At 42.5% G+C, this 13,022-nt stretch overlaps 1 protein-coding gene across 9 annotated transcripts in view; it reads left to right on the top strand.

Annotated features, from left to right (window-relative positions):
• SYT17 (synaptotagmin 17) overlaps window positions 1-13,022 on the top strand; it is a 70,835-nt gene that overhangs the window by 7,596 nt on the left and 50,217 nt on the right. For 3 of the 9 annotated variants that reach the window (XM_044978697.1, XM_044978696.1, XR_006572278.1), the window contains 4 exons: window positions 1,797-1,814; window positions 3,382-3,530; window positions 10,882-11,030; window positions 11,462-12,081. In XM_044978697.1, coding sequence (XP_044834632.1) covers window positions 1,797-1,814; window positions 3,382-3,530; window positions 10,882-11,030; window positions 11,462-12,081 — 936 coding nt within the window. Of the gene's footprint in view, window positions 1-18; window positions 38-1,796; window positions 1,815-1,898; window positions 1,918-3,381; window positions 3,531-7,878; window positions 8,180-9,364; window positions 9,382-10,881; window positions 11,031-11,461; window positions 12,082-13,022 lie in introns of those variants that run through there. The other 6 variants (XM_044978699.1, XM_044978700.1, XM_044978703.1 and 3 more) reach the window with 6 other exon arrangements.

The following is a 13,022-nucleotide window of genomic DNA, read 5'->3' as shown; positions in this document are numbered from 1 at the left end:
ATGGCACTGGCTGTTCATTTGCTTCTGCTGTGCTATGGTGATTAGTTCCTGCCTGTTGTCTCTGTCATCACTCCTGTGTACCTGGCTAGGGTTTCTGGGGGAGTTTGATTGAGCACACAGACAGGATGGAACTCCACTTGCTTTATGATGGAGTCTGTGGGGAGCATTGCTCATGTTCCTGGGGTGCTGGCTGCCCAAGGTCCTATTTTATTTTAAAGCAGATCTAGCTTGTTTTACTTGATGCCTCTCTTCCACAACTGATACATTTTAGCCAGGAGGATTGTCTGATGCAGGCCTGCCTGGAGTTACCACACCCCACTCCCTGACGCCACATAGCCTTTTCTCACAGGACATGCTGGGTTGTTTGGCTGCAGGGCATAAATCCAATGAACTCATTTTAATGCAGTGTAGGCATTTTAGTGCAGGCTTGGAATAAGCCACACCAGTTTTGGGTGGAATTTATTGTGTAAATTGAGGGATGACAACCCTGGGGTTTTTAAAAATGATTTTTGGGTGTAGCCATATCAAAATACAGTGCTTTTGTCCTTGCAATCCTTACCTCAGACAGGTGGCGGTATTTTCACTAAGCAATGGTCTGTGAGAATGTGACGATGGATGTTTGTGCTAAAATGCTTTCTGTGGAAGCCTTTGTAGAGCTAAATTTCATCTAATCTAATCTAGTTCCTTTTAAAAAAGTTGTATTGTTTATGTTTTCCGTAGAGAATTTAGCCAATAGAAGCAGTATACTTTTGGGAGAGCAAGCCCCTTAAGGAAACCATCTTTAAAGGAAGGCACATGAGATAGAAAACTACTAGATATGATCAGGGGTTAAAGATAGTGAAACAACCACAGCAGAGATCCAAACTTTTTAAAATAAGGTTTTTTAATGAATTTCGGTGAATTTGGTGCTCATGAAAGTAAAGGTGCTAATAGTGCTAGTTACAGCAGGAATAGTGCAAACAAAGTGAATAAGAGTGGAAGGATGGTGCGATTAAAGTACTAGATTGGAACTTGGGAGATTTGGGTTCTCTTCCTGGCTCTGTCACATACTTCTTGTGTGACCTTGGGCAAGTCACTTCAGCTCAAAGGGCAGTGACCTTGGGTGACTCAAGTTTTGAGCACTCACCTGGGGACACTTTGGGACTGATTTTTCCAATACTGAGGACCCACCACCCCAGTGGAAGACAATGGGAGTTAAAGGTGCTCAGTATCTCTGAAAAATCAGGCACAGAGTGTCTTGAGTTGGGCACACAGAAATGGGAGTACTCAAATTTAGTGTCCACTTCTGAAAGTGTTGGTCTTAATATCTCTGGAGTTGCAACCATTTTTGCCAGAACTGAATTGAGACCAAGGTCTCTATTATCAGGAGCTTGTAGCGTATCTATGACCTGGATGTGGTTTGTTACTGATGCAGTAAATAGTTGTATAAATCAAGTAATTTCCTAGGGACACATGAGGAGTGTGGTTGCACATGATGTCTCCTGGGAGGAGGATGGTAGCAAAAGCAATACATACGTTTCTCTTGCTGTAAACAGGGGTGAGAGTGGAGGGATCCTCCTAGGGAAGGGTGAGCAGCAGGAAGGGAAGGGGAAAAGAAGATATTGTTGCTCCCTCAGGAGATTCTTCCCCCTCCCCTAAAATTAGGTAGGACAAGCTTGGGAAATAGCATGTCCTGAGAAATTAAAGAAATTGTTCTCTGGCCGGTGCTAATTTAGAGTTATTTGAGCATTGCTAAACTGGTTTTGTCTCTTTCATTTTATTCCCCTTTGCTTCATCATGGATATCTAAAAGGACAGTTGGAACCGATAAATGAGGTGAGTTAATCAGATGATTCATTCGCTATTCTGTCTCATCTCGTCATCCAGAGGAGATTGTCCTGCATTTTCTGAATCTTTTCTAATGCCGTAGGTATAGATGGTACGCCAGATTCCTTGCTTTATGGCTTTTCTGATTTCTGGGGTTCATTTATAGAAAAACTAATTTTTTTGAATAGCAGGAAAATTCAGTTTTTTTACAGGTGTGGAATAAAAATTTGTTTTACTATCAATCTGCTACTGTCCTTCTCTGCAGCCCTGTGCTCCCTGGGAAGGCCTCCCAATGAGTGCCGACTGTCTCCCTATAAAGACAGTGTTGAACACTGCAAACATGATACAGTTCAAGAATTTCTGGTACAATTATAAAAAGCCTAATTTTGACTTTGTGAGGCTTTCATAATGCAGTCTGGGTTTTCACCTACCACTGAAAACAGATAGCTAGAATTTGTCTGTGTGTGTCCTATGTACTGCTCTGCGAGCCTTCTTACGACCACTTTCTTCTCTCACCCCCCCCCCCCCAACCTGGGAAAGGTGGGTAGGGGTGGATGGGGAATGAGCGGAACCCTGGCTTCATGCCTCCTCCCTCTCTCTCCAGTGCACCAGCAAGCTGAGCTTAGAGGGTGTGGTGGGAATAGGGTAGTTATTTGTTGTTGGTATAAGCCACCTGCAAGTTTATACCCTCTTGGAGTCAGGGGAGATTAGGAAGGGAACTGTGGCTTCTTCAGACACAGTTCCTTTCTTGTGATGCACTCCCCCTTGCTATAAATGTATACACCTAGCCTGTGTATATTTGTTTATAACATTATAACATAACATATAATATAATAAATATACACATTAGCCTGTGTACATTATTACATATAATGTGTGTACATGTAGTAAATGTAATAGCACTGTTAGATAGTTACTACTGCCACCATACAAAATTCTGTTCTCGAGGGCACTTCTGTACTTACTGAGGGCAAATAATGGGTTTTTTTAAAAATCATTAGCTTTTTCATAAATTAGTCAACATAGTAAGAGCCATGGAAATATTTTGTACCTAGGCTGATACATTTTGCTGACAAACTTGAGGCTGTAATACTGCATGTATGGAGCATATGGTTACATGCATACACTATTAAAATACATTCGTATTGTTGCATTAGGTTTTTTCAGCTGTGCAACAACTTGTGAATTAAATTGAGGTTTTCACTAATCTTTAGTTTTTTCTTCTCTCTGCCATGCATTTGTTGATATATTAGTTTGTTAATGTGAGTGAAATAATGGGCATGTTTCTGCTCTAGCATATTGTTATGCCACAGTGTTTTGTAAATCGCTCTCTCGCCCACGTACATAATAATTCTATAAAAGAAAATACCTGCAGTGAATGTTTATTTCCCTGCCTAGTTATGGCTTCAGTGCGATTGTGCCAGTAACTGCACGGCACTTGTCTGTTTATATAAATGAAATAAATAGAGTTCCAAATGTTCTGCTGCAGAGACACAAACATAAATACAGCTGAGTGTTATTTCTCACCAATGATCTACTGGTTGTAATCTTATTCTTTGGTTTCCAATGGCCCTAGGGTCTGCTCTCTAGACTCTCGGATCTCTTGCTGTGCAGATGGACTTGTAGAAATTGTTGTCAGAAGTGTTTTGACTGTAGCTGTTGTCAGTCGAGCGAAGATGAAGTTGAAATCCTGGGACCTTTTCCTGCACAGACGCCAGCCTGGCTGTAAGTTTAGATGTGCATATTAAGCAAATGTTATCTCCAGTGTATAGCAGCGTGACAAAGGTAATGTTATTTTGGCTGTGGTGAGGGCATAAACATGAGGCCATAAGAATCCAAAAATGCCACACACCTGGCTAATGGCATACATACAATAAGAGACTGGTGGGAAGAGTCAGTGTTAGGAGTGGAAACAGTGTATATAACTATATAAACAGTGCATATAACTGCAGTAAAGCTAAACAACATGTCCTGCTAATTCAGGTAGCTGGAGTCTTTGAAATATAGCTACCCCAGTGCTGAAGTCAGAAACTATCCTGCAAGCCAACACAGCAAGTTGGTAATTGGCCTAGCTTTGTATTCCATGCTGAGAACAATACATTTCATTTGAATTCTTGCTGAATCTCTAAATTGGACTATGTTATTTTGAGCACTTTAGCCCTCCGATTGCTGTAATTTTCCAGACTGCCATTCAAGTGACTATGTAGGAGGATCTATATTTATTAATTATTATTATTACTTAGAGCATGCACTGTATTTTCTGAACACATAACATACAAGGTTCCTACCAGAGGATCTACCTTAACCATAGACAAATGCAATACACCAGATAACTGTTCAGACAAATAGGGATTCAGGCACAGGCCCCAATTCAGCAATTTGTTGCATGTTGGTGGACCCCTGCACCCATGCAGAGCCCGACGGAAAATGGCTGAAATAAGCCTTAACATTAGCTATTTCCAGGATAAATCTTAGGGCTTAGGGTTGGCTGTAAGATATTATTCTAGACAGAAAGATAGCATACAAGCAGCACTTAGTGAAACTAAACAATATCTACTAGAATGTTTTGAGGTTTATAAGAGTAAGAAATAGATACTGATCTTATTAATGTTATTTTAATTTAACCGGGCTAAAGGGGGGGAACTTACAAAAACACCAAGGTGATTTACGAGAACATATCCCCTAGAAAAACAGAATTTCTAACAGGACTTGTGTTCCTGTGTCACTTAAGTGCTTTTAAAATCTGATCCTAAAACAACAACAACATCAAAGCAGTTTACTAGGGAGGCCAGTATTGTTATCCCCATTTTGCAGCTGGGAAAACTGAGGCGCCGGGCGGCAAAGTGACTTATCCAAGGTTACTCAGGAGACCACTGGCAGAGCAGGAGCCTTAGTGCCAGTCCAGTGCTTTATCTGCAAGGCCACACTGCCTCCCATAGAAGCAGAGTACTTGACACTCAAGGGTTAAATGTGCAATGTGTTTCTGAAACCACAACAGGTGAGGTGCCTCCTTAATTGCTTCCCTAATGCATCACATTTCGCTGTGTTGCTGGAGGATAGATAGGAAGACACATGATCAGTATCATCCTTCCCTGGGAGCTTCCTTGCTTTCATTTTTTCCCCTGCCAGATCTATCAGGTTTGTGTGTAAATGGTATATAAAATTCATCCTTTTCTGTTTGAATTACAGCATCTTGTTTATTGTTTTGAATTAGTGTAGAAAGACAGTGCAGAGAGATTAGCAGTAGAGCTTTATAGTGGTTCTTAAGCAGGGAGCAGTTTTTTAAGGGTCAGAATTATGCTTAGAAACTCATTTATCTGCAGCTAATGGGAATTGGAAATAAAATCAATGCTAAATAAGGAAACATCGTCTGCAGGTGAACAAAATGATGAGACAGCTTTATTGGACTTAGAAAGATACGCTGCAGAAATGATCAAGTACTTGGGGACAAGCGGCTAGGAAGGGATGAGGTAGAAGAAATCTTCACCTGATCTGTGGAGTGGCAGGCCCTGAGTAAGGTTGCCAGGCATCCAGTTTTCGACTGGAACCCAACTGAAAAGGGACACTGGTGGTTCTAGTCAGCATTGCCGACCGGGCTGTTAAAAATCTGTTCAGTGGTGCTGCAGGTCTAAGGCAGGCTAGTCCCTTCATGTCCTGACACTGCGCTGCACCCTGGAAACAGCCAGCAGGTCCGGCCTGTAGGCAGGGGGGCCATCGCGCTCTGCATGCTGCCCCCGCCCCGAGCACCGGCTCTGCACTCCCATTGGCTGGGAACTGCGGCCAGTGGGAGTTGAGGAGGCAGTGCCTGTGGGCGAGAGCAGTGTGCGGAGCCTCTTGGCCCCCTGCTTAGGAGCCAGACCTGCTGTTCTCTTCCGGGGTGCAGTGCGGAGCTTGGACAGGCAGGGAGCCTGCTTAGCTGCTTAGCCCAGCTGCACCCCTGACTGGAAGTCACCCGAGGTAAGCCCATGCCCCAACCCCGAGTCCCAACTTCCTGCCCCAGCCCTGAGTCTCCCCCCCCCCGCCCCAAACCCGGAGCAAACATAATGTTGGGGATCATTAAGAAAGGGATAGATCAGTGGTTCCCAAACTTGTTCCACTGCTTGTGCAGGGAAAGCCCGTTTACCTGTCGTGTCCGCACGTCCAGCCAATTGTGGCTCCCAGTGGCCATGGTTCGCTGCTCCAGGCCAATGGGAGCTGCTGGAAGCGGCACGGGCCGATGGACGTACTGGCCGCTGCTTCCAGTAGCTCCCATTGACCTGGAGCAGCGAACCGCAGCCACTGGGAGCCATGATCGGCCAAACCTGCAGACGCGGCAGGTAAACAAACCGTCCTTGCCCGCCAGGGGCTTTCCCTGCACAAATGGCGGAATGAGTTTGGGAACCAATGGGATAGCTAATAAGACAGAAAATATCATATTGCCTCTATAGAAATCCATGGTACTCCCACATCTTGAATACTGGGTGCACATGTGGTTGCCTCATCTCAAGAAAGATATATTGGACTTGAAAAAGGTTCAGAAAAGTGCAAAAAAATGATTAGGGCTATGGAATGGCTGCCATATGAGGAGAAATTAATAAGACTGGGACTTTTCAGCTTGGAAAAGAGATGACTAAGGGGAATATGATTGAAGTCTATAAAATCATGACTGTTGTGGAGAAAGTAAATAAGGAAGTGTTATTTACTCCTTCTCATAACACAAGAACTAGGGGTCACCAAATGAAATTAATAGGCAGCAGGTATAAAACAAACAAAAGGAAGTATTTCTTCACACAACGCACAGTCAACCTGTGGAATTCCTTGCCAGAGGATGTTGTGAAGGCCAAGACTATAACAGGGTTCAAAAAAGAACTAGATAAATTCATGGAGGATAGGTCCATCAATGGCTATTAACCAGGATGGGCAGGGATGGTGTGCCTAGCCTCTGTTTGCCAGAAGCTGGGAATGGACAATAGGGGATGGATCACTTGATGATTACCTGTTCTGTTCATTCCCTCTGGGGCACTTGGCATTGGCCACAGTCGAAAGACAGGATACTTGGCTAGATGGACCTTTGGTCTGACCCAGTGTGGCCATTCTTATGTTCTCCTGCACCCTAAACCCCTCATCCCCAGCCCACCCCAGAGCTTGTACCCCCAGCCGGAGCCCTCACCCTCCCCTGCACCCTAAACCACTGCCCCCCCCAGAGTCTCCTCTCACACCCTGAACCTCTCATTTCTGGCCCCACCCTGGAGCCCACACCCCCAGTTATAACCCAACCCCCTGCCCCAGCCCAGTGATAGTGAGTGAGGGTGGGGGAGACTAAGCCACCAAGGGAAGGGGAATGTAGTGAGTGAGGGGGTGGGGCTTTGGGGAAGGGGCAGGGCTAGGGTTTTCCGTTTTGTGTGATTAGAAAGTTGGCAACCCTAGCCCTGAGGCAGTAATTCCAACGATCTCTGATTCTCCCCTGTGGCCACTGGGGCTGTGTAGTGGTAGATCACCACCTTTGGGCCCCTGTTTCTTCTCTGCCTTCCCCCCCGCCACCCGCTAACCCACCTGTGTGGTGATTCTCCAGTTCCTTTGGGAGCTGGACTTTGCAATGTGCAGCTGATGTGGCCCCCCTTTGTGGGCTCCAGAAGTACTCCCTGTCCCTTCCACCTGAGTCTTGGATCCGCTCCAGTTCCACTGCCTCTAGGATCCCTCCTGGTTAATTTTTGCAAAAAATAATAATGAAAAAGTTATATTAAAGGACCCTGTTCTGCAATCCTTTCTTATGCTGTGTTACATATACTCAGACCAGCAGCCCTCTAGGGACTATCAAAGTCATCAGCTCCCATGATATTTCTACAAATCTTACAAGTTTAGGGTTTGTTTTGTTTCTTTAAAGATTTTTGTCTCTAGAAGCTGGGCAGCAAACTGCTTCAAAATGGCTGCTGTCTCCTATTACTTTTCATATGATTGAATCCAAGATGCCCTCAGCTAAAATGGCAGCTTTTGTATCCTGTATGTAGCCCAGGCAAGAGACAGTGAGGAGCTATGGGAATGTATGGTGGTGGCAGCTGAGGAATATGGAGGGGGTGAGGAGGGAGGGAGGCTGAGAGATAGACTGTAAAGGAAAATGGGCATAGGGAAGGAGATTTGGGGGTGTGCTAATATGGAGGATATGCTGGGAGAATATGGGTGACTGAGGGGAAAGGGAGAGAATATATGTATAGGAGGTAAGGAGACTGAGAGAGGAGGGCTGGAAAGATGGAGAGGAGAATGGAGAGGTACAGAATGACACCTCAGGAGATAGAAGAGAGAAGTAGTGCCCTTTGCCTGGTCTTGTTGTTTTGGGTGCAGGGACGTGGGGAGGTTTCTAAATGTTTGGAGTTTGCATTACTGCACTCATCATGTGAGTAAGTGCTACTTGGCATGAGTAAAAGTTGCAGAATTGGGCTGTGAGTGAGCTATTTTAATGCGTATGTGTATTTCAAAACTGCTCCGAGGTCTGGTTACACTAATTGTTTTTGCATGGTAGATGTTCCCACACTATAGTGCTGGGCAGCAGTATAACACCCTGAATTAGGACCTGGATTTAAAAAGATCCACATTCTGCCTCAATGCATTGAGTTTGGGGAACAAGTAAATTTCTTGAGTTGCCCCTTCTCCCCCTGAAAAGTATCTAAAAATTCCTAAGGGCTCACAACTAAGATCACCCAATCCTCTGCTCCTTGTCCACCTGACACGGCCATAGCTGTCATATGGGGTGTGCTTTCTCCCCCACCCAGTCCTTCTCATGGTCTCTCGATGAATGGGAGCAATCTTGTTAATGTCTGCATCGATCCTCCATTCTGTGTATCTGCAGCATTCCCACAGTCCGTAGTAGAAGCTCTGGGTATGCTCGGAAGGCAGGATTGGGCCCAACTGATGTGAAATTAAGTAATTTCTTACAGTAGATGTTGACTTTTCACACTTCCTGAATTTTTACAGCACCCTACAATGTCAATGTTAAAAGAAGTATGTTTATGTTGCTGAAGCAAATCTAATTGTATTGACTTGCACACACGGCAAATCCTTATTGTTATTTCATCATGACTGTTTGCTTCCTAGCCTTAGCAAAAAAATTGGCAGGGAATTGGGGTGCTTGTCAGCTCTGCATATTTTGAAATCTCCTATATAAAAACTCGAAGATAAATACTGTGTGTTCTGCAAGGTTAAACTGAAATTAGAGCTCAATTCTCCTTATCAGAGGTTCTGATTAAATATGAACAGAGCTATTCCAAACACAGCCAAAGTTTATTTGAGGAAAAATTATTGTGGTTCAGTAGCAATTTCCCTGCAAAGGGTCACCTGCTTGTTACTTAATTAATTCACTGTTATGTTTAGCATGTGTAGAATATCCTTAATGATTTTTTTTCTGATTCTTTTTGCCCCTGCTTTGCCCCCATTCTGTAGGCTTAATTTGCAGGCATGTGAATCATAAGAAGTATGTTCAGATCCTCAAATCTGTGTCTTGGGATGAAAAGCAGACTTTTATGCTCCAAAGTATTGATTTTTATACTAGTTGAAGGATTTAAGCAACTGCATTTGAAAGCTGGGTATTGTCTGTCCATTTAATGTATGTTTTTAATTTGCTATCAAAAATCTATTAAATGTCAATGGACTGTGAAGCTCAGGTGGATTCAGATCTCTAAGCACCACAAGATCCAGCTTTGAACTTCTTCCCCCAAACTTGGGGGAGAGGTAGTTTCAGATCTGGAATTCCATTTTTAGTCTATTCCTAAGTTCTGGTTTTAGATTTTTGAGTTTACTACTTGCTACAGAATATTGTTAACAGCCTAGTTTCATCAGTGGTTTGTGAGGGAAATGATTCAACCTATTCATTTTATACCTGACATAGCCAGAAATATAGAAAGAATGAGTGAGGAGCAAAACTCAAGCACTGCTCCTATCTGATTTGCTTATTTCATGCTGAACTTTGCTGTGCCCAATTTCTATTTTCTGAGTGTTCTTTTGTCTTGTGGCTTAACCAGAAAAGTGTATTTTATCTTGGTACACTACAAAGAATGAAATACTGTTTAAAAAAAAAGTGAGATTCTGATCTCAATTATGTCAGTATAAAATTGTTCTTCCATTGACTTCACTGGATTTATTCCAGACTATCACCAGTGCAACTGACATCAGAATCTTGAACCATAGATTTTTGTTCCTGTCTGCTCTTGCTCTTCTTTGAGGGGAACTTAAGAGGTTCTGATTTGTTCTGTTTAATGTGAGTTGCTCCAATTTGTGGGAGGCCAAGATTTTCACTGAACTTACTTTATGTAGAAGATTTAAATTGACAAGGGGATTGCATGTGGACTTTTGTATGAGCCCATTCTTATAATCACTTTGTGCATTTTAAACCTTCACGAAGTTTCAGTGAGGGGTGTGTAACCTTTCTTGCTTATTTAAATTCTCCCACAAATAAAACAAGATATAGCAGAATTATTGTCCTATCCAGTTATGCAAAAGAGTGAATAAAAAGGGGACAGGAACTGCTTAAAAGGTATGTCAACAAATCGTGCTTTACAGGGCCACATTTCCAAACTTTATGGCTCATTTACCACCATATATTAATATTAAACATGGTGTGAAAAGATTGATCATGGTTATTTCCTATGCTATTCATAGTGTGACAATCCAATCCTAATGAAAGCCGTAATTCCAGCACTATACCCTAAATATACAGCAGTAAGTAATGGTATAAATATTTTCACTACATATATCAATAATGCCGCAAGGTCCATATCGCCTGGATGTATTCAAAACATGAGCATATTTATATAGATGTGTGTTAAAGTGCATACTGGTGTATATCCTTGCTGTTGCTAGTAAGCTTCATTACATTTTAAGAAGTCTGAAAGACAAAATAAAGGATAGAGAATCCATGCTTTGTACGGCCCTGAAACCACAGAGTTCAGCACTCTTCTGTTTTCCAACTAGATCTGCAGATCAGCTCTAGCATCCATGATATTCATCCAGGGTTTAAAGTATCAGAGAAGAGGGCTTTTTATCCTGTTTGTTACGTGTACAGTACACTTACTGGATTCAGACATCCAGAGGTCTTTCATTTTCACAGGATAAACAATCAAAATGAGGACAAGGATGGAGATTCTGATAACACAGCCAGTGAGCCGCCTCCAACTCCTCAAGACTCTTCTCCTGACAGAAGGCGATCATCTTCAGATACATCACGGTCTGCTTACAGCCTCACAAGGCGGATTTCAAGTAAGGCTGTCAGCCATACAAAATTAATGTAATTTCCCAAAGCTTAGGTTAGTGCCTGCTTTTAGAGAGAGATCCAAGTCAAGCCCAAGGTATGTTGATTGAAATCTTAAACTGTTCCACAAAGAGACTGTGAAAGGGGCCAAACTTATATTTTTGCTAAAGGATGAATGTGACAGAATCACAGAGTTAGACGGGGGCAGGGGAGAGAAATCTGTTTGATGTTTTCACTTAATGATTAACTAGTTATGATATTATTATTTGTGTTGCGATAGCCCCAAAGACCCCAATCATGGGCCAGGACCTCATTGTGCTGGGTTTTGTACGAACAGAACAAAGTCTCTGCCCCACAGCTCTTACAGTCTGTCTAAGTTGGGATGTAATAAAATCTTTCCAGTTACTGACCTTGCTATTTGTATGTTTCTTTTGCCTAGGTCTAGAATCAAGAAGGCCAAGTTCTCCACTAATTGACATTAAACCTATTGAGTTTGGAATTATAGGAGCTAAAAAAGAAATAGTTCAGCCAACTATCCTGAGAAAAACATATACCCCAGATGACTATTTTAGAAAATTCGAACCAAGACTCTACTCTCTTGATTCTAATAGTGATGACATGGACTCCTTGACAGATGAGGAAATCTTGTCGAAGTATCAACTGGGCATGCTGCATTTTAGCACACAGTATGATCTGTTGCATAATTATCTAATAGTGAGGGTAATTGAGGCTAGAGATCTGCCTCCTCCAATTTCATATGATGGTTCAAGACAAGATATGGCTCATTCCAACCCTTATGTCAAGATCTGCCTCCTTCCAGATCAGAAGAACTCCAAGCAGACAGGAGTAAAACGCAAAACCCAGAACCCAGTGTTTGAGGAGAGATACACCTTTGAAATCCCATTTTTAGAAGCCCAAAGAAGAACTCTACTTTTAACCATAGTGGATTTTGACAAATTCTCACGCCACTGTGTCATAGGCAAAGTGTCAATGCCATTAAGTGAAGTTGACCTTGTGAAGGGTGGACATTGGTGGAAGGCCCTTGTTCCCAGTTCACAGGTAATAGAATTTATCAGACAGTTATATAATATTTCTACTTTGTTTTTGTGGTTCCTTTGCTTGTTTGGGGTTAATGAGAGGTTTTTAAATAGCCATGATCATATATGCACAAGGAAGTAGAGAATCAGGCCCTTGATTTCTCAATATTATTTATTTATTATGATGCAGATGACTAAGTTGTTTTTTTTATAATAAAGCTAGTAGCATGATGAGATTAACAAGAACACTTTTTGTAAACACATAGGGAAAAATTCTTTCACCAACCAAAGTGAGTGGCTCTGTGGGTGAAAATGAGACCAGCGTTTAGCTCCACTGATTAGAGTCTGATAGTGGAAGGGGTGGTAGAACAGGTAAAGGGCTCTGTGTTTAAATGCGCAAGCATTTAACCAGCCTTACAAGGTTTACCTTGCATCCTATCCCTTGTTCTCCCAAGTCTGTATTTACAAATATGCCCTCAGATACATGTATGCAGTTCCCATTGATGGCAGTGGACATCACATTGGTGTATCTGAGGGCAGAAGGCCAATTTTTGTTCTCATTTATAGCTGTGCAAACCCATTGCAGCCCTGCATTTTTTTCCAACTTGCCTTTTTGTGTATGATTAATGCTTGTCAGCACATTCTGACACAATGATGTATATCGGGGTAGGCAACCTATGGCACATGTGCCGAAGGCGGCACTCAGGCTGATTTTCAGCGGCACTCTCACTGCCCAGATCCTGGCCACCAGTCCGGGGGGCTCTACATTTTAATTTAATTTTAAATGAAGCTTCTTAAACATTTTAAAAATCTTATTTACTTTACATACAACAATAGTTTAGTTATATATTATAGACTTATAGAAAGAGACCTTCTAAAAACGTTAAAATGTATTACTGGCACACGAAACCTTAAATTAGGGTGAATAAATGAATACTCGGCACACCACTTCTGAAAGGTTGC

This window comes from Mauremys mutica, chromosome 11 (genome assembly GCF_020497125.1).
Source record: "Mauremys mutica isolate MM-2020 ecotype Southern chromosome 11, ASM2049712v1, whole genome shotgun sequence".
In the NCBI taxonomy this organism is placed as follows: Eukaryota; Metazoa; Chordata; order Testudines; family Geoemydidae; genus Mauremys; species Mauremys mutica.
The sequence above is the reverse complement of the archived record's forward strand: the minus strand, read 5'-3'. Positions and strand labels throughout refer to the sequence as shown.